Raw genomic sequence first — 25,888 nt, forward strand, 5'->3', positions numbered from 1 at the left:
AACCGGAGGCGCGCGGGGCGCGGGGGCGGGGGAGCGGAGCGGGGACCCGCCGGCCGGGGGGAGGGCGCGTGGGTGGCGGCCGGGGGCAGGTGGCGACCGCGCTCCGCCCCCCCCCCGCCCCCGCTGGCCGCGGAGACCCCGGGTCACTCCGGAGTCCCTGCGGGGAGGGGGCCGGAGAGTGCGCGGCCGCCCCGCCCTCGCCCCGGCCGCCCCGGGGCTCCTTTGTGTCGAGGGCAGCCCCCGCCCGCCCCCGTGACCCCGGCGGCCCGGGGCGGTCTCCCGTGGCCGCGGCTCCCTGTCACCGTCCGGACGGCGCGGCCGCCCCAGGTGACGGGCCGCACGCGCCGGCCGCTCGGCCGCCCCCCGGGGCCGCGGCGAACTTGGACGCGTCGTGTGCACCACTGTCAGGCCGAGCGGGGCGACCGGGCGCCCTGCGGGCACAGCGGGGGGTGTGGCGCGCACGGGGTAGAGCCCCCCGCGCCCCGCCGGGCCCACCCGAGCGGGGAAGTTGAGCGGGAAGTTGTCCCCGCGGGGTCGCGGGGGGCCGAGGAGGGGCTTGGTGCGGCCCCGCTGCGGGGACCCCAGGGGCGTCAGCTCACACCTCCCCGCCGGCCCCCGGGTCGGAGCGGCCCGCGGCCCCCGCACGGCTCTGAGGGAAAGTTTGGGGACTTTGCAGCTCGCCCTCCGCCCCCCGGGGCGCCCGCTCCCCGGGAGTGCGCGTCCGCGCCGTGACGGGCTGCCATTGTTTTCCGGCGCCGCCGCTTTGATCCTCACCATTTTGTTTTACGTTCTTCCCCGAGACCAATTTTTATCCCTTCCCCCCCGGGCCGGTCTCCCTCGCATTGTTAAACCGTTAAAATAATAGCGCGCGCGTCGGTGGGGGAAGGGAGCGGGAGGCCGCAGGAAAACCTCCGTCCCCCTCCCCCTCCCGGCGAGCCCGGAGAAATAATATAACATAATCTATAGACGTGATTCCTCGGGGGGGTGGGGAGGGGGTGGTGGGTGGCGCGGAAGATTCTGGCAGTTTCTCCGCCGAGGTCTGAAAACACAAACCCACCCTCTGCGTCCAGTACGCATGTGCGGAGGGCCTATTATGGAGGTTCGCTGTGGGGGAGGGAGGGGAATTTTAGAAAAAAATAAAATAAATATAAGTGTGAGAGATTGATGGCGAGATTAGCGGAGGGGGGCGGGGAAGGCTCGCGCCAGGCTCCGCCCTCGCCCTCCCCACCTCCCCGAGATCTGAGCCGCGCAGTGGGAGAGTCTGGGCCCGCGGCCAGCATTGAGAGGCTGCCGAGGCAGAGGTTGGGCTCGGCTCTGCTTTATTACCCTCCCTTGCCTCTCCTCGCCTTTCTTCCCCTCTGCTGGCCACCGACGTCGGCCTGAAGTTGGGGACCTCCTGCCGGGCTGGGCGGGGAGTGGAGTTCACGGGCTCGCTCGACCCACACACCCAGGGTGACCCGGGCGGGCCACTTCCCTGATCCTTAGCCAGTTGGCGTCGCTGGCCTGCCCTTGCCGCTTGCCCCGTTTCCATGTTCGCGTTAACCCAAGCCCCTGGAGTTAAGGGGAGCCAGCTGCTGGGCATGAGGGCTGGCGTCCCACTACAGCCCTGGCTCGTTTTTTTCACACACTGCCTCCGGGCACGCAGCCCCTCTGCCTGGCCGCACCCCATCCTAGAGCGGCCTTCTTTGCTCCCAGGGACGTGGGACTGGAGGGAGAAGGAAAGGTAGCATCAGATAGGAAACCCCGGCCTAGGGTGTTAATTGTGGCTAATTTCCCCTGGCTGTTTTGGGAGGGAAGATTGTGTCCTAGAGCAAGAGGCGGGGCCGAGCCCTGGCTTTCCCCTCTGGCTGTACCTGCCTCTGCTTGGACAAGACAGGTCTGGCTGGTTAGTCTAGTGACTGGTGAGGGTGGTAGGTAAACCAGGGCCTGTTTCTGTGTGGCATCAGGGCTTAATTGTGGGAAACGGCTCTGGTCCCCAAACTTGAGCAGACTGGCAGGGGTCAGGGAGAAGGGGGTGGTGGGATCGGAGGGAAGGGCCTGCTCTGGGCCCTCTCACAGAGCCGTCTGTGGAGAGAGCCAGGGACATAGCTGTGCTGGAGCAGGCACAGGCGGGCGTGCGCGCAGTGTGAGCGAGTGTGAGTGAATGCGAGATTGCACATGGCAGGTGTGCTGTCTGGGATTATGTCTGTGCTTGTGTCCCTGCAGTGCCTAGATATAGATGGGTCAGCATGCCAGGTGAAGGAAGGGCCGTGGCTGGGCTAGGGGGCACAGCCTCTGAGAGTAGATTTAGAGGCAGCCGGGCTCCAGCCCTCTGGGAGGCGGCGTGTTTAGGGAATTGGGTAGACTTCCGCTTGCCGAGTTAGGATGTGTTGGAAGCAGATACTGGTCCCGTGGGCAAGAGGGTAGGATGACGAGCTGAGGATTTCTCTTGCTCCAGTGCTGTGTTGGTGTGATTATCTAAGAAAATGTAAACAGAGGCCTCCCTCTTGGCAAAAAGCATGTCAGGGCCCTAGGGTGTTAGTGTGAGGACCCAGGTGGCCACCTTTGGCTCTCCCTTCTCAGCATCTGGCTTAGGGAGCTGCCAGCTTGTGTCTCCCTGCTCCAAGTGCTGGGGTCAGGCCAGGCCAGCAGCTGGGCATGGCTTCCCCGGTTCCTGGGCAAGCTGCCAGCTGGCAGAGTGAGGGGGAAGGCAGGAGGAGCCCTGGCGAGCACTGAAAGGACCTGCCACAGTCTGAGCTGGTGGCCTAGAGTCTGGTCCCTTGTTAGTAGGAGGGGGAAAAGGGAGTGGCTTGGCTACTCTTCCTTTCTGACCCTTGACCTCCCATCCAGAACCAGAGGATCCCAGAATACTAGAAACACTTTGTTTGCATCCATTCAAAGGCGGCAAATTGTAGAGGCGTTAACTGCCTGGGTTCCTAGAGAGTTGGACTGAGGGGGTAAGAAGGGGATGGCCGAAGGGCCTCAGAGATTGGGCTCCACGTCAGGCTTTCCTGTGCTCTTCTCTCCAAAGATAAGGATGCCATTCGGCTGCTGCCTTCAGCATTGGGTGTGAAGAAGAGAAAGCAAGGACCCAAGAAGCAAAAGGAAAACAAGCCAGGAAAGCCTCGGAAACGCAGGAAGCTTGTGAGTGCCAGGGTTCCCTGACACTGTGCCGAGGCTCAGGAGCCCCTTCCCAGATACTCCATTTCCTATGGTCCGGGTCACCTGGAGAGGCCTGGCTCCTCCCTCATGCTTCTCTTTTCTCTTCTCTTGGACCCGAACCTTGCTTTCTGCAACCTAGTAAAGAGTCCAGCTGTCATCGTGACTTGCTGTACCATGGGAGGGAAGCAGCCAGGAGCACACTGTCTTGCCAAGGGTGTAGCTCAGTGGTAGAGAGCTTGCCTCACATGTTTGGGCCCTGAGTTTAGTTCCCAGTACAGAAGGGAAAAGAAAACCAGTCTTGGAGGCAGTTTGCATGAATTCAGAGCCTAAGTCTCTGTCTTCCCGGGAAGTTTATCTAACTCCCTGTGTCTCAATTTTCTCTATAAAAAAAAAGTGAATAAATATAGATCAATTGCTGTTTCATAGGATAGTTGTAAAGAGATAAGTTCTGTTCCGAGCTAAGAACAGTTCTTGGCACGTGTTAAGAATGAATAAATGTTATTTTTGTTTCTCTTCCTTAGGACAGTGAAGAGGAATTTGGCTCCGAGCGAGATGAATACCGGGAAAAGTCAGAGAGTGGAGGCAGCGAATATGGAACTGGACCAGGTCGGAAACGGAGACGGAAGCACCGAGAGAAAAAAGAGAAAAAAACGAAGAGAAGGAAAAGGGGGGAAGGAGATGGGGGACAGAAGGTGAGCCGGAAGTCAGGTGTCACCACAGAAGTGAGGCGTCACCCCAAAGGTGGACGGGGGGGGGGGAGATAAAGGACGTGTGTGTGTGTGTGTGTGTGTGTAAGTGTGTAAGTGTAAGGCCTGGGGACTGGACTGCAGCGGGGAGCGGGAACTCGGTGGATGCTGAGTGGGGTGCTGAAGGATGCCTGGGGGAGAGGCTCCCCAAAGCCTCACCTTTTTGCACTGCCCCACTCAGCAGGTGGAACAGAAGTCATCAGCAACCCTGCTTCTGACCTGGGGCCTGGAGGATGTGGAACACGTGTTCTCTGAGGAGGACTATCACACACTTACGAATTACAAAGCCTTCAGTCAGTTCATGAGGTACGGTGGGACTGGGAATTCTTTCATAGACTTCCTGTTGGGCTGTGGCCTGGGCCTCTCTGGATCTGTGGAAAATCTAAGAAAATGCTTCCTACAGAAATTTACAGCAAATACACGGATAATTGTACACACATAATTTCAGTCTGCTCCTGGGCTGGGATCTGGCAACCTCAGCGAAGAGTCCATCTTTCCCTCAGGTTGTGGGGGCAGAGGTCAAGAGGCTAGTACTACAGTAGAGAACTTTCCAGAACGAGAAGACAGGCTGAGAAGGATCCCGTTTTCTGCTCTGACAGTTCCCTTTCCTCTCCGTAACTTCTCTGGAGTAGACCTGGGTGACACTATTGTCCAAGGGTTTTCATTCAGGCCTTCACAACCCTTCAAGCCGAGGCTCATGACAGCACCCTGAGGGTTAACACAGCAGTTCCGTGCCCTGGCTTCACCTTGGGCCACTCACTTCTTTCTGTTGGCGTCGTTTCCTCCTCTGTAAACTAGAAATAATGCCTTCAGGAGCCTGAGCGGGTTTGGGGGTAGCTGGCTGCAGAGCCCTCGGCTGTTGGTGTCCACACTCACGGGGTCCTGACTCGTCCTGCCCTGGGTGAAGCCTTCCCTCCCCCGCTGCAGAGAGTGTGCTTGTCATCACTGAGGGCTGTGGATGTCCGTAGAGAAGCTTAGCACAGCCCTGAGAGGAAAACGTGACGTCTGTCTCTTTCAGCCTCTCCTAAGGGAAGCTTTGTTCAGGTTCCATAGAATCTAGTAAAATGCAAAAATCCAACTGAGCCATTGCGAGACTGCTCCTTGACAGGATGGTTTCCTTTTACTTCTTTTTACTTAGGTTATTACGTAAATATTAATATTTGTCTTAATAGGATGTATTTTTGCCCAGCCAGGACTGTCAGCATAGACTTAATTGTACGGGGAGATGACAGGGTTCCCAGCCCATCTGTGAAGGGTCTGACTTTCCCACCTCTGCCTTCTCAGGCCCCTGATCGCTAAGAAGAACCCTAAGATCCCGATGTCTAAGATGATGACCATCCTGGGAGCCAAGTGGAGAGAGTTCAGCGCCAACAACCCCTTCAAAGGGTCAGCAGCTGCTGTGGCGGCCGCGGCGGCGGCAGCGGCGGCAGCGGTGGCCGAACAGGTGTCAGCTGCCGCCTCCTCAGCCACCCCCATAGCACCGTCTGGACCCCCCCCTGCCCTTCCACCACCCCCTGCTCCTGAAATCCAGCCCCCACCCATCCGAAGAGCCAAAACCAAAGAGGGCAAAGGTAGGAACCCTCTTCTCCCAACCTCTGTTCCCCTGCTTTCCAAAGTGCATGGCTTCGGGACTCTGTAACTCAGGCTTTTCCAGCCTCCGTTGCTGGGGAGAAACGCTTCCCACGAAGGGGAAAGTGAAGCCACGTCTGTGGCGCAGTACAGACTCCCCTACGGCTCTTACTCCGAGAGGGTGTGTCATGGCCAATGGATTTTCTCCCCTCTTCCCTACTCTCTTTCAGGTCCAGGCCACAAGAGGCGGAACAAGAGCCCCCGAGTGCCTGATGGACGCAAGAAGCTTCGAGGAAAGAAGATGGCGCCCCTGAAAATCAAGTTGGGGCTGCTGGGTGGCAAGAGGAAGAAGGCAGGCTCGGTGAGCACCCCGTCCTGTGTGCTCAACACTGGGGTGCTGAGGGCTGAAGCTGTGGGTGGAGCGGGGGAGGTGGGGCCCTATGGTCGGGGACGGGAGGTGGCGGTGGGCAGAATCAAATGTGCCATCCTCATGGCAGTGGGGCTGTGGGCAGTACGTGTTTCAGAGTGACGAGGGCCCTGAACCTGAGGCCGAGGAGTCAGACCTGGACAGCGGCAGCATCCACAGTGCCTCGGGCCGGCCTGATGGCCCTGTCCGTGCCAAGAAAGTGAAGCGAGGCCGGCCGGGAAGGAAGAAGAAGAAGGGTGAGGATGCGCCTATGACGAGCCTCTCTGGCCGCCACCTTCTTCTGTTGTCCTTCTGACTTCAGATTTTGACCTCTGTTCAACCCTCCTCTGTCTTCCCCTGAATCTCTCTTTCTTGTTCTGTGCCCTTGCTGTGACCGGGGTATGTGACAGTCCTGGGCTGCCCCGCAGTGGCCGGGGAGGAGGAGGTTGATGGCTACGAGACGGACCACCAGGATTACTGTGAGGTGTGCCAGCAGGGTGGGGAGATCATTCTGTGCGACACCTGCCCTCGTGCCTACCACCTCGTCTGCCTCGACCCTGAGCTTGACCGGGCCCCTGAGGGCAGGTGGAGCTGCCCGCACTGCGTGAGTACCTGGTGCCCTCGCTCCCACCTCTCTGTCTTGCTTTCTCTTCTGGTCTTCCGGGCTGCTCAGCAGTCGGTACTCAGGAGTCCAGAGTCCTAAGGGAGTCCTTCTCTCGACCCTTTGTTCCCAGAGTCAGTAGCTTTGGAAGATCAGGGAACCCTGTCTGGTAGCCCCCACCCCCCCGACTTCTGTGCACGCCCAGGGCTCGGGCATCTTGGTTTTGGCTCCGTTTTCCAGTCTCTCCGTGTCTCCTTCTGTCTACCTCTGTCTGCTCTTTGGCCTCCTAGGAGAAGGAGGGGGTACAGTGGGAGGCCAAGGAAGAGGAGGAGGAGTACGAAGAGGAGGGGGAGGAGGGAGAGAAGGAGGAGGAGGATGACCACATGGAGTACTGCCGAGTGTGCAAGGACGGCGGGGAGCTGCTGTGCTGCGACGCGTGCATCTCCTCCTACCACATCCACTGCCTGAACCCCCCGCTGCCCGACATCCCCAACGGCGAGTGGCTGTGCCCTCGGTGCACGGTAAGGGCCTGCCAGCCCCGCCCCGCCGCCAGCCCCCGCCGCTTCGCACCACTGTCCTCCCTAACGCGGGCCCGCCTTGCCTTTCCTCCTCTTCCTGTCTGTCCCCCTTGAAGTGTCCTGTGCTAAAGGGCCGCGTTCAGAAGATCTTGCATTGGCGATGGGGGGAGCCTCCTGTGGCAGTGCCCGCACCGCAGCAGGCAGCCGGGAACCCAGACGCCCCACCGCCTCGCCCTCTCCAGGGCAGATCCGAGCGGGAGTTCTTCGTCAAGTGGGTGGGCCTGTCCTACTGGCACTGCTCCTGGGCCAAGGAGCTTCAGGTACCGAGGCTGCACCTTCCACTCCACTGTCCCTCCTCACCTGCGCGTCCACCTGCGTGTTGTCGCCGGAGGCTATCGCCTCTCTCCCCCTCTCTGTCCCATCAGCTGGAAATCTTCCACTTGGTAATGTACCGCAACTACCAACGGAAAAATGACATGGACGAGCCCCCGCCCCTGGACTACGGCTCTGGCGAGGACGACGGGAAGAGCGATAAGCGCAAAGTGAAGGACCCGCACTACGCCGAGATGGAGGAGAAGTACTACCGCTTCGGCATCAAGCCGGAGTGGATGACCGTCCACCGTATCATCAACCACAGGCAAGCCCAGGGCCTGGGGGAGGCGGCCGGACTGCGGCATCGCTCTAACTCTGGCGAGGGCCCTGACAGGCCAGATGACCAGGGTTTGCTGACTATCTGCAGCTCCAGCCATTCTGGTCCTGCCTCTTCTAGGGGACTTGAGAAACCAGGGAGAAAGCTAGTCCAGCATCATTTTGTCTCTGGTAGCGTAGGCATGGGTTTGGGAAACTGAGGAACAGGTCATCCAGATGTGCTTCCAGAGCAGTGTTGACTGCTGCCTCGCACGAGCTCCTTTACACCACAGTGTGAGGGCCTCATGGGACGCTTGCCGGGTTGCTTGCTGCCCACTCTAGGGCCTCTGTCCCTGGCTGCCTCATTAGACACCCAGAAGTCCTGTCTGGGTAAGTGTGTGACCCTGGGCTCCAGCAGTGTTGTTGGCCTCTACATACTGTCCTGAGAAGGCTGAGATCATAGATGCTGTTTGTTGACACTTCATTTATCAGGACTTTGTGCAATGTGTGATCCATATTTCTCTTCTCGGTCTCCTGCCCAACAGTATGGATAAGAAGGGGAATTACCACTATCTTGTGAAATGGAAGGATTTGCCTTATGACCAGTCTACGTGGGAGGAGGATGAAATGAACATCCCTGAATATGAAGACCATAAGCAAAGCTACTGGAGACATCGGTGAGGGCAGCTCATGGGCCGTGAAAACCAAGGGGAAGACACAGTTGCAGACAGAGCCAGCCGTGGGCACTGGCAGCCTTGGCTGGGTTTTGGATGGCTTTGGTAGGGTGGTACGCAGAGTGCTAAGATCTGGCCAGCCTGGAGGGTTGGCCCAGCAGCTGAGAGCTCTTGTAGAGGATCAGTGCTCAGCTCCCAGCACCCGTGTCTGGAGGTTCCCAGGCCTAGGGGAACAGATACCCTCCCTGGTCAGTGAGGGCAAGCAGCCCTACCCCCCACAACACACGGACACACAAAAATAAACTAAATCTAAGAAAGTAAGAAGGGGAAATGAGATTTGGTCTGAGGAATGGGTAAGAGGATACCTGGGGATGCCTGGAAGAGAAGGATTGGCTCTCGAGGACCCCAGGAGTCAGGGGAGAGAGCGGAGGGGAAAGCCCGAAAGCCAGCTGAGTGGGTACTTGATGCTAGGGCTGGCAACCTTAGTTCACTCCCTGGGTCCGTAGGATGGAGGGAGAGAACCAGTTTCCACAAGTGCTTTGACCTCTGTCTTCTGTAACTGTAATTAGATTTTCTTCTTTAAATGCTTTGGAGAAAGAAGACATGAGAATTTGAGGGAAGGTTGTAGGCAGAGGGAGGCAGGCCTGGAATTAACGTGGGAAAGGCGGAGGGCTCCCGAGGACCAGGCCTCACTTAGATACCCTCTCTTCCTCAGTGAGCTAATTATGGGTGAGGACCCTGCACAGCCTCGCAAGTACAAGAAGAAGAAGAAGGAGTTACAGGGTGACGGGCCCCCCAGTTCACCCACCAATGACGTAAGTTCTCTCCTGCCTCCCAGCACCGGGATCGACTTCCTAAAGCTGGCCGTGGCCCCTGAGCGGCTCTTCTCCACTGTTGAGCAGGAGCTGGGGGTTCTGTGGGCGCAGCAGCCCAGCCCTCTTCCAGCCAGCCCTTCCTGGTGGTGCTGCTGGGTGTTGATTTAGGGTGAGGCGGGGAAGGCAGAAGACAAGACCACAGCTCAGTCCATAGCTGAGAAAATTGTAATTCACCTTGATGCCCGTGCCAGGGTGGGGCAGGGAACCGTCCGCTCGCCTGTGAACCCTGCCATGTCCGCACCCCACAGCCCACCGTGAAATATGAGACACAGCCGCGGTTCATCACGGCCACGGGGGGCACCCTGCACATGTACCAGCTGGAAGGGCTGAACTGGCTGCGCTTCTCGTGGGCGCAAGGCACCGACACCATTCTGGCCGACGAGATGGGGCTGGGCAAGACCATCCAAACCATCGTCTTCCTCTACTCACTCTACAAGGAGGTGTGTGGGCTTCTAGGCCGGTGCCGGGCCTGGGGGCGGGGGCGGAGGGCGGAGGGCGGGCAGCGGGTTGGTGTCCACCGTTGAGCCAAGCTAACGGGAGTCCACCCTTGACCCCCAGGGCCACACAAAGGGCCCCTTCCTGGTGAGTGCTCCACTGTCTACCATCATCAACTGGGAGCGGGAGTTCCAGATGTGGGCACCCCAGTTCTACGTGGTCACCTACACGGGCGACAAGGACAGCCGGGCCATTATCCGAGAGAACGAGTTCTCCTTTGAGGACAACGCCATAAAAGGCGGGAAGAAAGCCTTCAAGATGAAGGCAAGTCCCCTGTCTCATGCGTAAGACAACGCAGGTCTGTCACTTCATTGTCCCAACCAGGAGTTCCTCTCCTGGCCTCTGTGCCTCTGTGCTCTGCAGTGGGTTCTCCTGAGCACGTGCAGCCCTCCCTGTCTGTTGGTCTCGGGTGGAAATAGGGCTGTGATCCCTAGTTCCTGTTCGGGGGTGAAGTTAGGCTGGCTGGCTTCCTGAGGAGTCACGTGGTTGGCTCTTGCTAAGGGCAGGCTGGGCGTGTCGGAGGTGTGTATGGGGGCAGATGAATGGGCAATGCTTCTGTTGGCAGAGAGAGGCCCAGGTGAAGTTCCATGTCCTCCTGACATCGTACGAGCTGATCACCATCGACCAGGCAGCGCTTGGCTCCATCCGCTGGGCATGTCTCGTGGTGGATGAAGCTCACCGCCTCAAGAACAACCAGTCCAAGGTGAGCGAGGCCCCGGGGCGAGTGCGGGCACGGAAGCTGTGCCGCCCACCGGCCTTGCTCCTTAAACAAAGGAACGAAAACAGAACTAGTCCGGGGCTGTAACCTGGGAGGTCAGGCTCCTGTCCCAGGAGGAGGGCAGGGGCTAGGGACTGGGTCTGTGATCCTAAGGGAAATGGAAATTCAGGCCCTGGCAACAGGGAGAAGTCTCCGAGGTGAGTCAGCCGCTTGCCACTGAAAACCCTTCTCCTGCTGTCCTTGTCCCCTGTCTATAGTTTTTCAGGGTCCTCAATGGCTACAAGATAGACCATAAGTTGTTGCTGACGGGGACCCCACTGCAGAATAACCTGGAGGAGCTCTTCCACCTTCTCAACTTCCTCACTCCAGAGAGGTTTAAGTAAGTGGCTCATGGAGGGCAGTCGGCAGGGGGAAAGCAGCTCACAGAGTTCTGGAAGATTCATTTGACATAGAAAATAGAGCCCAAGACGGAGGCAAAAAACTTGTCCCCTTGTTTGATTTCTTATCTCTTTGTGCCTATTAGCAACTTGGAGGGCTTCCTGGAGGAGTTTGCTGACATATCCAAAGAGGACCAGATTAAGAAGCTGCATGACTTACTGGGGCCGCACATGCTGCGGAGACTCAAGGCAGACGTCTTCAAGAACATGCCAGCCAAGACGGAGCTGATCGTCCGAGTGGAGCTGAGCCCGATGCAGAAGTGAGGCCTGGGACAGGCCGTCTGGACGTGGGCGTGGGGTTTTCGGGGAGCTGGGATCAAGCGCCACATCAGAAGTGGGTCCTCCTGGTAGTGGTGTCCCACACCTGTAATCCCAGCAGAGGCAGGTGAATCTCTGAGTTCGAGGCCAGCCTGGTCTATAGAGTGAGTCCAGGTTAGCCAGGGTTACACAGAGAAACTCTGTTTGAAAAAAAGAAGCGGTTTCTTGGTTATCTGTATCTCTTGTGCATCCTACCCTGTTCTTTAGGAAATACTACAAGTACATCCTAACTCGGAACTTTGAGGCCTTGAACTCACGAGGCGGTGGGAACCAGGTGTCGCTGCTTAACATCATGATGGATCTTAAGAAGTGCTGCAACCACCCGTACCTCTTCCCTGTGGCTGCTATGGTAGGGTCTGCCTGAGGACAGGAGCCAAGCTGGGTGGTGGGGCCGGAGTCGGACCTTGGGGGGGGTGGGAACTGGAAAGCGTGGAAACTGCATTTAAGGTTTTGGCTTTTGTAGGCACTGTAGGAGTAAGGAGCATGCCTGACCCTCCTCTCCCCTCTTTTCAGGAGTCTCCGAAACTCCCGAGCGGGGCCTATGAGGGCGGGGCACTTATCAAGTCGTCGGGGAAGCTGTTGCTGCTGCAGAAGATGCTGCGGAAGCTGAAGGAGCAAGGACACAGAGTGCTCATCTTCTCACAGGTGGCCCTCCCTCTCCCCTCGCTTCTGTCTGTTGCCATCTGGGCCTCAGGCCCTGTCCTTATTCCTGTGGCTCCTCTGCTATGAAAGAGTGAGGTCCTGCTCATAAGCTAGCTTGAGTCAGGCAGGCAAGGTGGCATCTGCCTCTAATCCCGATGCTGAGGACAGAGCCAGTCTAAACTAGAGAGACCGTGTATTCGGATGGAGAGGGAGGGGATGGCTGAAGATGGCTCAGTGTAGAGTATTCCCCTAGCTTGCCCGAGGCTATGGATTAGATCCCTAGCACCAGAAAAACAAACCAAATCAAAATAAAGAAGGCCTGGGCTGGGTTTGATCAGCCTTTAGTCCAGCCTGGTCCACAGAGTGCGTTTCAGGCTAGCCAGACCTGCGCAGTGAGGTCCTGTCTTTAAAAATGAAGCAAAAAGGCCTGGCCTGGCTGTCTCCTGCCTGGGTCTGACCCCTGTTCCTAAGAAGAGGCTAGCACCAGTGGCCAGCCTAGTGAGTGAGCACTGGCCAGGAGCTCAGAGCCTCTTCGCTTTGGAGAAAGCCACACACATTTGATGTGACTTTCAGAGTATTTACAGGTTTCTCTGGCACATTTTCAGGGGTCTCAGAGAACTGTGCCTCCTAAGAAATGATCTCAAAGGACTTTGAGATAGAGCCGTGAGGGCTGCGGACAGTCAGGTGCACAGCGAACATGAGACAGGGTGGGCATGTTCACATCCAAGGCTTGGGGAGTGGTGCGAGCTAGGCCCAAGCTACTGCTGGTCTCCTGGACTCCTGTTGTCCCTTTTTCAGATGACCAAAATGTTAGACCTTCTGGAGGACTTCCTAGACTACGAAGGCTACAAGTATGAACGTATCGACGGTGGCATCACGGGTGCTCTTAGGCAGGAGGCCATTGATCGGTTTAATGGTGAGAGTGAAATTCCTTGGTCCCTGGTTAGAGAAGGTCTGAGAAGCTTCTGCGGTGTACTTAGGATGGGGCATAGTGAGGGGATGCTGACGCTTAGGCTAAGAGTTAGATAGAGTGGTTTGTAGTGAGAGCACTTAGCAGCCAGGGCTGAACTTGGCCTCCTAATTCTCGCCCCCTAGCTCCTGGTGCCCAGCAGTTCTGCTTCCTCCTGTCCACCCGAGCTGGCGGCCTGGGCATCAACTTGGCCACTGCTGACACGGTCATCATCTTTGATTCAGACTGGAACCCCCATAATGACATCCAGGTGGGAACCTGCATTTCCTGTCACACTCAGCAAGTTGACATGGGCTTGAGGAGGAGGTTGTCCTGCCCAGGAGCAGAGAGGAGAAGGCCTCTCCCAACCCGGCTCCTTTCCCTGTCCTGCACCAGCTTCTCTCCATCACTCCCCAACTGACCTCTGTCCTCTCCTGCCCCTGTAGGCCTTCAGCAGAGCCCATCGGATTGGGCAGGCCAACAAGGTGATGATTTATCGGTTTGTGACCCGAGCGTCTGTGGAAGAGCGGATCACACAGGTGGCGAAGAGGAAGATGATGCTTACCCACCTGGTGGTGCGGCCAGGCCTGGGCTCCAAGGCGGGCTCCATGTCCAAGCAGGAGCTGGACGACATCCTCAAATTTGGCACCGAGGAGCTCTTCAAGGATGAAAACGAGGGTGAGGACTTGCTCCCGAGCTCCCCAAAGGCGGATTCTAGTCTCTCCTGAGGAAAAACATCCTGGAACCTCACCCTACTCCCGACCCCTGCCAAATAAAACCCCAAAACAAACCTTTCCTCTTAACCTGTAAAGGACAAATACCTTCTTTCTGGTAGCCCTGAGGGAAGGGTTGGCCGCCTGAGGAAACAAAGCAAAAACCCTTGACTAGAGCCCAGGGAGTCGAGAGCCCCCGGGGAGTCCAGAGCCCCCAGGGAGTCGCTGCCTGGCGAGCCCATGAGGAGGAGGGTGGTGGGTGGGGAGTGGAGCGCTTCACCCATCCTGGCCACACTGCCTGAGTTTCTGGCTGACACCTCAGCACCTCAGGTCCTCTTCTGCTGCTTGTCTCTGCCAGGGGAGAATAAGGAGGAGGACAGCAGTGTGATTCACTACGACAACGAGGCCATTGCTCGCCTGCTGGACCGGAACCAGGATGCCACCGAGGACACGGATGTGCAGAACATGAACGAGTACCTCAGCTCCTTCAAGGTGGCGCAGTACGTTGTGCGTGAGGAGGACAAGGTGAGAGACTTTGGGGCCACACCCTGTCTCTCCGAGCTCACCTCTGAAGGGCAGCGCCCTTCACTGATGCTTGCAGTGGGAGAGCTCGGCGCTCTTGCTTTTGATTTAGTCTGTCATCTGGTCCTCAGTAAAAGCAGCAGTGACCTCAAACAATTTCTCATTCCTCGAGATGAGGCTGGGCCTCGGAGCCCTCGGCACAGAGAGGGGTAGTTGTCACCGACTGGTGCTGCCGAGTCTGTGGGAGGCAGTGAGGGGAGTAGAGGAGAGGCTTAGAAGGAGGCTGAAGGCTGAGGGAAGAGGAGCCAGGACAGACGTCCACTGCCCAGACACCAGATGCCGGGTTAGAAAGCATCAAGCAGTATTTGGCCAGTGGGTGGGATTGCTGTGCAGCCGGGGGTCTGAGGAAGGAGGCCGCCAGCCTTCACCGTGCCGCCCTTCAGATCGAGGAGATTGAGCGGGAGATCATCAAGCAGGAAGAGAACGTGGACCCCGACTACTGGGAGAAGCTGCTGCGCCATCACTATGAGCAGCAGCAGGAGGACCTGGCCCGCAACCTGGGCAAGGGCAAGCGGGTGCGCAAGCAGGTCAACTACAACGATGCCGCCCAGGAGGACCAGGGTGAGGCCGCGGGCGAGAGGCGGGAGGGAAGAGGCAAAGCTTGGACTTCTGCAGCCAGGGCTGTAGAGGGAAGGGCAGGGTGGATTTGTGGGGGTGCTGAGGGGCCCTGGGCACACCCAGGGCCTCACTGTTAGAGTGGCTGTGGCAGGGGTCAGAGTGGTGAGATAGGAGGTACCCATGGAGATGGCTCAGGGTCTATGACCAAGTCTGCGAGGACCCAGCCCGGGGTGGAGGGCGGAACGTCCAAGTGGATGGGCCCCAGCGTGGTTGCCGCTGTCTGTGGAACCCTCTCTGCCCTTCACAGACAACCAGTCAGAGTACTCCGTGGGCTCGGAGGAGGAGGATGAAGACTTTGATGAGCGGCCTGAAGGTGGAATTTTCTTGACTTCGTCTCGGTTCCTTCGCTTTTCACTTCCTGGCTTTCTTTAAGTTGTTTTTAAAAAGATGTATTTATTTATATTTTTATGTGCACGGTCTTATCTGCGTATATGTCTGTCAACTACCCTTCTGCCCGGTACCTGTGGAGGCTGGAAGAAGGCGTCAGCTCCTCTGAGCTGGAGTTACGGATGGTTGTGAGCCACTGTGGGTGCTGGGAATCGAAACCTGGACTCCGCCGAGCCAGCTCTCCAGTACTTCAGCCCCCTCTTTTTATGTAACGAAAAGCTTTGTTTTGGGGGCAAGAGCATAGCAGCACTCACTTGTGATGTCCACACATAGGCTAAGGCAGGAGGATTGTGAATTTGAGGCATTCTGACTGCATAGCCAGACTATCTCAAAAAGGAATGAAAGCTTCTTAGGCAGGAAAGCCGAGGAGAGGCAGGAACGTTTGGAGTGTATAGGCACACAGCAGCAGGTGCTCTCGGGTAACGCCCCAGCCATCAGGGGGTCAGGAGGATTGCTGAGGTGCAGGCGTTGGAGGCCTGGGCCACACAGACCTCATCTGAAGGTACAAACACATACAGTGAAACTAAACAGGAAGACGTGTTACTCTACCTTCCCATGGGTAACGCTGTCAGATAGCCGTTATTTGGAATATGGCTTCTTTTAGCCTTCCGAGGCAGTAGCGCTGCCTGCGTTGGAGGCAGGCGATCCAGGCCAGCCCTGGGTTTTCTATGGGATGGCAGTGGGTGCCGGGAAGACTGAGGGCGTAGAGGAGCGCCCTTCCGCTGACCCACCCCTACCCTTAGGGCGTCGACAGTCAAAGAGGCAGCTCCGGAATGAAAAGGACAAGCCGCTGCCTCCACTGCTGGCTCGAGTTGGGGGCAACATTGAGGTGAGGCTTTGGCCCAGGCACCCGCATGATCTCTGAAGGGAAAGTGGGGTGGGAGCGTTGGGAATTGAGGACAGGCCCGGCAGTGGGAAGGGCTTCCGGCTCCTGGTCCTCCATAGCCCGCCTCTTTGCCCCACCTTCAGGTATTAGGGTTCAACACACGCCAGCGGAAGGCATTCCTTAATGCTGTGATGCGCTGGGGGATGCCCCCACAGGACGCGTTCACCACACAGTGGCTAGTTCGAGACCTGAGGGGCAAAACTGAGAAGGAGTTTAAGTGAGTGTGGATGGTGTGGGGCGAAGAGCTCTGGACGTGGCTCCCTTCCTGCTGGCCACCATATGATGTGACCTTACTCAGCTGATGGCCACCTCCCGACCTTACGTCATATCCAGGCTCCATTTCCTGGGAGGTGGGCTCAGCCTACCCCACTTCCCCTCATCAGAGCCTAGAACAAAGAGGCCAGGCACCCTCCACCTCCTCGTGGGAGAGGTGTTTGAGGAAGGCGCCTCACCCAGGTGGGCCTGGCCCCACAGTTACTTGGCCACGATAACATGGCAGGAGGCACTGGCGAATGGGATGAGAGACTGACTGATGGGGCCCAGGAGAGGCATTGGGGAGCTGACGGGCAGGGGGCAGGCAGTGGAGGCCTTAGGGTGTGGAGGGCTGGTGGGCGGAGTCTCGGGACCACCTGGGAGTTGAAGTTCAGGGGGTCAGGGAGCCCTGTGTCTTCCTCTGTGCCTGAGCCTCCCCCCACCCCCGACCTTGTAACCCTCCTCTCACTCCCGTGGTTTCCAGGGCCTATGTGTCTTTGTTCATGCGCCATCTGTGTGAGCCTGGGGCAGATGGCTCTGAGACCTTTGCGGATGGGGTCCCTCGGGAAGGGCTGAGTCGCCAGCAGGTGTTGACCCGAATCGGAGTCATGTCTCTCGTCAAGAAGAAGGTACCAGCTTTTCCTCTCAAGCTTCTATCCAGCCACTCAGTCTCTTCCTCCTCTGGCCTCAGCTGTCTGTCCTAGCTCAGGCCGGTGTGACAGGGAGGAGACTAGGGCTTCTCGGGTGCCGGGTGCCAGGCACTGACCCTCCCTACACAACCCCTTCCCCAGGTGCAAGAGTTTGAGCATATCAATGGACGCTGGTCAATGCCAGAGCTCATGCCTGACCCCAGTGCCGACTCCAAACGCTCTTCCAGGGCTTCCTCGCCAACCAAAACCTCTCCCACCACGCCAGAGGCTTCTGCCACCAACAGTCCTTGCACTTCTAAACCTGGTAATTGAGAGTCGGGGGGCGGGCAATGCGGCCAGATGCCGGGTGGGAACCTCTGCGTTTCCCCGAGTGTTAGGCCGTTCATGTGGTCATGATGAGACTCGTGAACTTGGACAACTTTGTATAGGAGATAGGTTTGTTTGGGCTCATGGTTTTGGAGGCTTGGGGTCAAAGCTGCATCAGGGATGACCTCCTCCTAGCATCCTGGCTCACGCAGGATGCCACATGGTAAAATGCAGGGTGTGCATATGTATCTCCCATCTCTGTCTTTTAAGAGCTACCAGGGTTGACGACCTTATTCATGACCTTATCCTAATCCTGATTATCTTCTAAAATCCCTCCTGTAAACTCTGTAGTTAGACAGTTTCTACCATTTTAGTGCCTCACGTTGAGCATTAAGTTTTAACACATGGCCCTTTGGAGAACACTTACGCCACCGCCAAGCCATAGCACTCTGCCTTGCCCACAGCGACTCCAGCTCCAAGTGAGAAAGGCGACGGCGTAAGGACACCTCTGGAGAAAGAGGACCCCGAAAATCCAGAAGAGAAGCCAGAGAAGACTTGCAAAGTGGGGGAAAAGATGGAGACAGAGGTGAGTGGGCACTTGGCTGTCTCTGAGCTGGGGTGGATGCTCTGGAGGGGTCTCGACCGCTGGGTGCCAAGGAAGTCGTTAGCTCATCTTGACTCAACTGGCCTCCACCAGGTTGACTCCCCCAGCCCAGCCCCATCACTTGGTGAACGACTAGAACCGAGGAAGATTCTGGCTGAGGAGGAAGTGCCAGGGGCACCTGGGGAGCCGGAGCCTGGTTACCGGGGAGACAGGGAGAAGTCTGGTGGGTGTGTTATCCTACTATGATGGTGGGGCTTTGAATTCTGGAGTTGCTGCTTCTGGAGCTGGAATGAGAGTAACAGCCTCCCTTCCTGTCTCTTCCCACAGCCTCAGAGCCAACGCCAGGAGAAAGGGGGGAGGAGAAACCATTGGATGTGCAGGAACACAGGGAGAGGCCGGAGGGGGAAACAGGGGATTTGGGCAAGAGAGGTAATGGGTGGAAGGCCTGGACCCGAGTCCCTGAGGGCGCTGGGGGTGGAGCCTGGGGGACCACGGGTGGTAGGGGTAGCTGGGGGAGAGCCGGCCCAGTTTACGTATTAAGTAGTCTTGGGGCTTAGAAGGAGGCTGTCCTGACGCGTGAGCTTTGCCCCATTTGGCCCAGCAGAAGATGGAAAAGCAGACCGGGAGCTTCGACTTGGGCCGCCTCGAGACGAGCCACGGTCCAACGGGCGCCGTGAGGAGAAGGTGGAGAAGCCAAGGTTCATGTTCAACATTGCCGATGGTGGCTTCACAGGTGTGAGGACTTGTCTGTCCCCTGCCCCTCCCTGTCCAGGCTGGGCTTTGTCACGTGCCCCAGGCTACCTGCTACATTCATTCCCCAGTACTCTCACTGAAATGGAGCGTGCTGGCAACGAGCCGTCCTGTAAATTTTAAGTGTGCCACCAAACTCCCATTGGTCTCTAGTACAGCTTTTTGTCTTAATCCTAATATGAGCCTGTTCATAATGAACTTTATTCTGTATGTTGTATCATAGTGTTTTCCTGCCTCTTTCGAATATAATTTTTCCAGGTTTGTTTGATGTGTGTGAGCATTTGCCTGCGTGTGTGTGTGTATGTACACCATGTGTGCCCAGAGGTCGGAGGTCAGAAGATGGTGCTAGATCCCTTCAACTGGAGTTACAGGTGGTTGGGAACTACCATGTGTGTTCTGTGACCTGAACTCTGGTCCTTTGCGTGAGTCACGAGTGCTTTTAACTGCTGAGTGACCCCTCTACTCCCTAAGGAGCCTTTGACCCTGAGCCGTCTCTCAGCTCTGCGTGTGTCCATGCCAGCTGGAGTGGTGCCTTGCCCAGCTGTCTGCAGCTTCTGCTCTTGTCTTTGCAGAGCTGCACACGCTGTGGCAGAATGAGGAAAGAGCAGCTATCTCCTCAGGAAAACTCAATGAGATCTGGCACCGAAGGCATGACTACTGGCTTCTGGCCGGGATTGTCCTGTATCCTTTGTGTATGTGCAAGGTTAAGAAGGGTCTCTCAAGCAGAGAGAAGGGGCCCTAGGTTTCTGTTGCTGCGATAAGCACCATGACCGAGGAGGAAAGGGAGGGGAGGAAAGGGTTTATTTTATTTCACAACTTATAGCGCATCTTCCAGGGAAGTCAAGGCAGGCGCTGATGTAGAGGCCACGGAGGGTACTGCTTTCCGGCTTGCTACAAGGCTTGCTCAGCCTGCTTTCTTAGAGAACCTGGAACCACCAGCCCAGGGGTGGCCCCATCTACCGTGGGCCAGGCCCTCCCCCATCAGTCATTAATTAAGAAAATGTTCTGTAGACTGCCTCCAGCCTGAGCTGATGGAAGCAGTTCCTCAGTTGAGGCTCCTCTTCCCAGATAACTGTAGGGAAGGAGGGTCTGCTCCGGGAGGCCTGTGCCACATGTGGGGAAATCCGGCCAATGAGAAGAAATGTTCACAGTCAAGGCCATTCAGTTACATTCCTTGATGGTTCCCTTTCCTCCATTGGCAGCCATGGCTATGCCCGGTGGCAAGACATCCAGAACGACGCTCAGTTTGCCATTATCAATGAACCATTTAAAACTGAAGCCAATAAGGGGAACTTCCTGGAGATGAAAAACAAATTCCTGGCCCGGAGGTTCAAGGTGGGAATGAAGGGAAGAAGGGGTTGGGGTGAAGAAGGGTTTTCATCAGAAGTGGTCTGGAAGGAGTTTTAACATCTTGAGGGCTGAGGTAATCCAGTGTCCCCTTGTGATGGGAACTGTGGCCTGGACTGGAGTTGCCACGGGTCACACACTGGAGCTGGGGCTTCCTGAGCCAACAGCGGGGACAGTAGCTCTCCAGCACCGTGTCCCTCGCCGCCCTCCACTCACCTGTGCGCCCCTCTTCCTGTGCCCTCAGCTCCTGGAGCAGGCGCTGGTGATTGAGGAGCAGCTACGGCGGGCGGCCTACCTGAACCTGTCACAGGAGCCGGCGCACCCCGCCATGGCCCTCCACGCCCGCTTTGCCGAGGCCGAGTGCCTAGCCGAGAGCCACCAGCACCTCTCCAAGGAGTCGCTGGCAGGGAACAAGCCAGCCAACGCTGTCCTGCACAAGGGTAAGGGCCGCGGTGGCCCCGCGCGGGGGAGGGCCCACAACGCTGCGTAAGTCTTCACCCCGCCCCCTTCAAAACCTTCCCAACCCCTCGCCCCCTTACCCTTCCGCCCTGTGACCTCTCACCCGCCTCGGACCCAGCTGGCACCCTTTTGGGCTTTAGCCTGTATCCCTTGTCGAAGCCCGTACCTGATGGGATTTCCACGAGCGAGCAGTAGGGTCTGGCCACCTCCTAGAGCAGGGCCACGCTGTGCCTGCTGGGAGCCTTCTGGGAGCCTGCTGGGAGCCTACTAGGAGCCTACTAGCCTTGGCTTGTGCATACATGACAGTGACCTTAGCTCCGCTCCCACAGATCACTTCCTCTGTGTCTCCTTCACCCGGACCCCATGACTCTTTCCTTGCACCCTCAACCTTTTCTCCCAGCCTCCTGCTTTGATAGCTGTAGGTTAGGTCCTACCCAGCAGAACCTGGCGTAGTGACTGGCCCTGCTCTCGGTCCCTCGAACAGTGCCAGCCCTTTAACACGCCTCCCCATTGGCGTGTTAAAGCTGATTAAGTCACAGACCCCCGTGCCGCCTCCTTCCTCCCTGCCACCCTACCCCTGAGTCCCTTTTCCAGTATGGGATGTTCTGACAACCCCCGACCCCATGTCTTCCAATGTCTTCCCTGTCTCTTCTCCACATTCCTTCTCTTTCTTGTTTCCATCTGTCCTGTCCTGTGTGGTGTCTGGCCTGATGCTTTCCTCCAATGGATCACTCTTCCTGCCCTCTGTCCTTTCTGTCACTTGATCCTGTGGCTCTTTGATGTCTGTGTCCTCTCTTTCTGACTGTACTTGTCCATCTGACTGTCCCTTTTTCTGGCTCCATCTCTCTTTCCACCTTTCTCTTCCCTTCTTTGTCTGTGGCCCGGGCCCCAGTTCTGAACCAGCTGGAGGAGTTGCTGAGCGACATGAAGGCAGATGTGACCCGCCTGCCGGCCACGCTGTCCCGAATACCGCCCATCGCGGCCCGTCTCCAGATGTCGGAGCGCAGCATCCTCAGCCGGCTGGCCAGCAAGGGCACCGAGCCTCACCCAGCACCGGTAACCTTCCTGCCACTGCGCCTTCTACACACACGCACACGCACGCACGCACGCACGCAAGCAACTGGAGAACCAGCCTGCTCCAGCAGTCTTCACCGATCTCCTGGCCTGTACCACAGGACTCTCTCCTAGACTGTGGACTAACTAACCTCAGCTTGCTCTCCATTCCAGGCCTTTCCCCCGGGGCCTTACGCCACACCTCCGGGGTACGGGGCAGCCTTCAGCGCCGCGCCCGTAGGGGCCCTGGCCGCCGCAGGCGCCAATTACAGCCAGATGCCAGCGGGGTCCTTCATCACAGGTAAGGTCTTCCCTCACTTTCGCCATGCCCGCTTGACTCCTCGTCCTGCTTCCTTGTACGTGTCCAGTGCTTTAGGGACGAGCTGTCCCGGGCTTGTTCTAGCCTTTCGTTTGTAGCCCCTCTTCTCTCCCTATGTCAAAACCCCTCCTGCCAACCAGGGGGCTGAGGCAGGACTCCTAAGAATCCTCAGGCTAGCCTGGGCTATTGTGTGAGATGCTTTCTCAAAAAAGAAACCACTGCGTATGCTGTGGTTGCAGACAGTTGGTCCCAGCACTTGGGAGGCAAAAGCAGGTGGATCTCTGTGAGTTCTAGTTCCGGGATAGCCAGGGCTATGTAGAAAGACCATGTCTCAAAAAAAACCCCCAAGAAACCAAAAGCCTTACCCATATACAGCTTCGTGTCTCCCGCTTGAGCCTCCTCTACCTGCTTTCCTCAAAGGGACATGAACAGGAATTCAGAAAGGCTAGAGAGAGTCAGACCCTGTCACATCATGGTCCAAGAGGAGGAGGAAGAAGAGTTCACCCCTGCCTTTGTACATTTATAGGAAAACTCAGCAGTGACAGGAAGTGACTTAGCAGTAACGGTGGGCCGTTATCAGGGACACATACCTGGGTGTGGGCACTGACCTGTCCATACTCGTCTCCCCAGCCACCACCAACGGCCCTCCAGCACTGGTGAAGAAAGAGAAGGAAATGGTGGGGGCGTTGGTATCAGATGGGCTGGATCGGAAGGAGCCCCGAGCAGGGGAGGTGATCTGTATAGACGACTGACTGGATCCCAGGCCTGCCCTTCACCTCGGCCCAGACCCCGGAGCCGGCCTGCCTCGCAGGCCTTGGGGCTCGCCGCCAACCCTCCGCCTTCCCCCCACCCTGGGCCACCACTGGGCTAGAGCCCTTTTGCCCCTCTGTAACTCCTCCCTTCAAGAAGGACCCCTGTCTCTCTCCACCTCCACACACCTTTCCCACCAAACCTTGAAGACTGTGCTGGTGTGACGAGGTCTGGGCGGGAGATGGTTGCCAGGGTCTTCCAAGTACCCATATGCCCCACCACCAAATACACGCAGCCTCCCAGTAAACGCTTGTCGGGGGGAAGAGGTGGACCTCCCCAGTCCTTTCCTGCAATATCACCGCCACCTTCTGCAAAAGTGGGGGGGCTAGCCTTGCCTGGCCTTTAGGAGAGGAGCCTCAAAGGGGAGGGCAACTTTGTTACAGAGGATGAAAATAGCGCTGGGGGAGAAGGGATGGGGGAGAAGGGATGAGGACGCGCTGGTGCCTCTTTCCCTCCCTCCCCCACATGGAGGGTGGAGCAGCTGCGAGTGAGGGAAGGAGCTGTTCACAATAAAGGCTGCTCGCAGGCTCCCTAACCTCATCCTGTCCTCCTCCCTAGGGACCAAGGACCACCCCCCAAAACAGTAATGGTTCAGTGAAACTCCTTCAAGCCAAAGAGGAGCTCCCCAGCCTGTTCTAGGCAACCTAGAAAGGGTGGAAAGAGAATAGAGGCCAGATGGGGCAGACCCCCATCCTGGGGCTCAGGTTTCTGGGGGACTAAATCCTCCCTCCTCAAGGCCTGGGTACAGACTAAATTTGAGCAGGTCAGGCCAGGGGCCTAGTCAGGAGCCTGCCTTGCCTGTGGGACCAGAGCAACTTCGTGGATGACAGGCTAGGGAGATTTGGGCACATCCCCCCCCCTCCCCCCAAGGAGGGCCAGGGAGTGGCAGTTGCACGGGGAACCCCCATATCCTCCCTGCTGCCCCTTTCCCGGTCTCCTCGCTCCCACTCCTGGTCTGTCCCAAACCCTTCTTCTGTATCAGGTTATCGGTTGTACATATAAATTATACTTTCCTTTCTGTGTGCTGTCATTTTTGCCGGGGGAGGGAGAATCCTGGTTCGGAGGTTAACTGAGGAGGAGTGCTTTGTCCTGTTTATCTTCATAGTCCCCTCCCTTTTGTTGTTGTGTTGAGACATGGTTCCTCTGTGTAGCCCTGGCTGGCCTGGAACTCAAGAGTTCTTCCTACTGCTGCCTCCCAAGCACTGGCATTAAAGGCATGCGCCACCACCGACACCTGGCTGATAATCCCCTCTGTTTTGTGACTTTTCTGCATTTTTCTCTTGGACCACTTACCAAAGTCAGACCTTTTCCCCAATGAGCTCAGTGTCCAGAGCTGAACAGCAGGACCCCTGAGGCCACAGTGGTAGGTAGAAAGCAGAGGGGGCGCACAGAAAACCCGCTTTCCACCTCCAAGCCACTGCTTCCCCCAGGAGTCAGAGGTCACTACAGCGCCCACAGGGTCAAGTCCACTAGGAAGCAGATTTTGTTTGTTTTTAAGAACTGGGTCAGTCTCTGAAGGAGTTCAACTTCTGGACAATATCATTCAATAACAGCCTTTCACAGGTTGAGTGAGCCCAGATACTTTATTTTTGAGACCATTACATTAAAAATAGATTGAACACTGAGTACACACACATGAACACTGCTATTGGCCAGAGATAGTCACTGGGAGCTTACGCTCCAGAAACAAAACACCAGAAGAAATGTAGCATTTGCTTTGGCAGCACATCTACGGAGAATAGTGAAAATAAGGCACATTACAACAGATACATGCTGGCCTCCAAAAAGGAAACATTTAAAGCTGAAACTTACAGACAGGAAAGTGACAAAACATTTTAGAAACGGAGGTTTATACTCTACAACTTGATACATTATTTGTCAATAAAAAGATCTTGAAGAAGTCTATTGTAAATTCACATTTTTAGCTCAGAAAATGTTTTCACAATAGAATGTCACTTTAGAACTCAAAAGCAATGCGTCATCAGTGTTTTAAATGTTCCACCCACAGATGACGACAATGATACCCCAAAGTGACTAAGTCTAAACCAGAGCTGCTTACACACACCACCTGGGGTTATAAAAAACGCTGTCAGGGAATGTGGGCTGGGGTCCCGAATTCTGCACTTCTAGCAAGCTGTGAGACCAACACGCTGCTGGTCTTGATTAAATCTACATACAGTAAGATATTTACAGGACTTTAAAATAGAACTAATCACATATAATAAGCAATGTCCCATTATGGGACACAAATATAAAATTATGTGAGCTTTTTTTTTCCCCCCAGTATTGCTACAGAGTCTGTAAAGCTAGCACAGAAAAGGTTAAGTTTTGCTTCCTTTTTCAGTGGCTCACCCATCTTTGATAAGCCTTACCTACGGCCTCACAGAAATGCCTCTGGATGTTTTCATACCTGCCTTATCAAGCTGAAGGCCTCCAATCCTAAGCAGGGAGGCGTCTCCGTCATTTCGGGAACACGGAACAAGAGTAGGAAGATGCCAGCAAACACATAGAACCAGATGAGTGAGACTGACCTGATGTGAAAATTAGCTTATCCCCCGTCCTGTATTTTTTTTTTTTTTAAGTAAACATTTCAACCACTGAGCACTGCTAAAATGGGATCTGTTGCTCAAAACAGCCTCCCTGAACGAACGCCAAGGCTACAGCTTTGTATTTTCCTTCCCACACCACGGCAGGCTTGGTTTCCATTATCCCTCGGCCGCTCCATCCTGAGCATGCAGTGCTGACACACTCCGGGAGCCTCCGGCGCTCCACCCAGGGCACTGTCTGTTAACTCCATCACGCACGTACCAATTCCGGCATCACAGGGAGTAGTCTTGACATCAACCCTTTGTACTGGAGCGCGCCCGAGGACGCTGCTCCCACCTGCCTTCTGCCATAGACCCCGGGTTCCTCGGTTACAGCGTGCAACGGGTCATGTGGGCAATGTCCTTGACCTCCGGACAGTAGAGCACTGGAGGGAAGAAAAAGGGTTAGTGCAACCTGACTCCCGATTCTTCCGCGCTCGGTACCCGGCCTCCTTCCCGGGGGGCCCCTCACCATTGCTAGGCAACGGACGCCGCAAGCGCCGCGCCGGCGCCAGGACCCTGGTTAAAATCCGGCGCAGCGCGCGCCAGCCCGCGCTCGGAGGTCCCGCCCCCTCGCCGCGCGGCTCTTCCCCGTCGTCGTCGCCGTCCCCTCCGCCGTCTGCGCTGTCCCTGGCCGGGCTCCCCATCGGCTCCCGCTCAGCCCGGGCTTTCTCCTCCAAGCGCGCCCACAGGCCGGGGTCCAGCGCGATCTCCGCGACGCCGCCGCGCGGGAGCGGGGAGGGCGCGCGGCAGAAGGGGCACGTGACGGCGCGGCGCAGGCGCACCACGCGCGCGGCCGGGCCGTCCCCGCGCGCGGCCAGCTCGCGCAGGCAGGCGGTGCACAGCGTGTG

At 57.0% G+C, this 25,888-nt stretch overlaps 2 protein-coding genes and 1 non-coding gene across 3 annotated transcripts in view; 2 read left to right on the top strand and 1 right to left on the bottom strand.

Moving 5' to 3' along the window:
* Chd3 (chromodomain helicase DNA binding protein 3) overlaps nt 1-22,477 on the top strand; it is a 23,156-nt gene extending 679 nt beyond the window's left edge. Inside the window, exons 2-40 of the mRNA XM_055594023.1 lie at nt 3,005-3,123; nt 3,663-3,833; nt 4,069-4,193; nt 5,172-5,458; nt 5,687-5,817; nt 5,969-6,119; nt 6,273-6,466; nt 6,754-6,984; nt 7,098-7,301; nt 7,407-7,618; nt 8,154-8,285; nt 8,998-9,097; nt 9,406-9,597; nt 9,716-9,916; nt 10,218-10,355; nt 10,628-10,749; nt 10,894-11,067; nt 11,333-11,474; nt 11,639-11,770; nt 12,566-12,683; nt 12,863-12,987; nt 13,163-13,394; nt 13,788-13,954; nt 14,395-14,572; nt 14,877-14,942; nt 15,760-15,845; nt 15,986-16,119; nt 16,639-16,783; nt 16,946-17,108; nt 17,575-17,696; nt 17,808-17,937; nt 18,042-18,143; nt 18,319-18,447; nt 19,037-19,145; nt 19,667-19,799; nt 20,056-20,251; nt 21,163-21,326; nt 21,498-21,624; nt 22,273-22,477. Of these exons, the coding sequence (XP_055449998.1) occupies nt 3,005-3,123; nt 3,663-3,833; nt 4,069-4,193; nt 5,172-5,458; nt 5,687-5,817; nt 5,969-6,119; nt 6,273-6,466; nt 6,754-6,984; nt 7,098-7,301; nt 7,407-7,618; nt 8,154-8,285; nt 8,998-9,097; nt 9,406-9,597; nt 9,716-9,916; nt 10,218-10,355; nt 10,628-10,749; nt 10,894-11,067; nt 11,333-11,474; nt 11,639-11,770; nt 12,566-12,683; nt 12,863-12,987; nt 13,163-13,394; nt 13,788-13,954; nt 14,395-14,572; nt 14,877-14,942; nt 15,760-15,845; nt 15,986-16,119; nt 16,639-16,783; nt 16,946-17,108; nt 17,575-17,696; nt 17,808-17,937; nt 18,042-18,143; nt 18,319-18,447; nt 19,037-19,145; nt 19,667-19,799; nt 20,056-20,251; nt 21,163-21,326; nt 21,498-21,624; nt 22,273-22,394 (5,906 nt within the window). The 3' untranslated portion in view covers nt 22,395-22,477. The remainder of the gene's footprint in view (nt 1-3,004; nt 3,124-3,662; nt 3,834-4,068; nt 4,194-5,171; nt 5,459-5,686; nt 5,818-5,968; nt 6,120-6,272; nt 6,467-6,753; nt 6,985-7,097; nt 7,302-7,406; nt 7,619-8,153; nt 8,286-8,997; nt 9,098-9,405; nt 9,598-9,715; nt 9,917-10,217; nt 10,356-10,627; nt 10,750-10,893; nt 11,068-11,332; nt 11,475-11,638; nt 11,771-12,565; nt 12,684-12,862; nt 12,988-13,162; nt 13,395-13,787; nt 13,955-14,394; nt 14,573-14,876; nt 14,943-15,759; nt 15,846-15,985; nt 16,120-16,638; nt 16,784-16,945; nt 17,109-17,574; nt 17,697-17,807; nt 17,938-18,041; nt 18,144-18,318; nt 18,448-19,036; nt 19,146-19,666; nt 19,800-20,055; nt 20,252-21,162; nt 21,327-21,497; nt 21,625-22,272) is intronic.
* LOC129667039 (small Cajal body-specific RNA 21) lies at nt 16,234-16,378 on the top strand. Its single transcript, XR_008718681.1, has one exon. It is a non-coding gene; the product is annotated as a small Cajal body-specific RNA 21 (non-coding RNA).
* Nucleotides 22,478-24,016: 1,539 nt separating the features above from the next.
* Nucleotides 24,017-25,888, bottom strand: Rnf227 (ring finger protein 227; the record flags this gene model as incomplete). The annotated part of the gene is made up of 2 exons (XM_055593992.1): nt 24,017-25,423; nt 25,510-25,888. Coding segments are annotated over 2 exons (435 nt in total), but the record flags the coding sequence as incomplete, so codon positions are not given.

This window comes from Psammomys obesus, unplaced genomic scaffold, assembly GCF_907164565.1.
Source record: "Psammomys obesus unplaced genomic scaffold, mPsaObe1.curated_primary_1811, whole genome shotgun sequence".
NCBI classification, from domain to species: domain Eukaryota; kingdom Metazoa; phylum Chordata; class Mammalia; order Rodentia; family Muridae; genus Psammomys; species Psammomys obesus.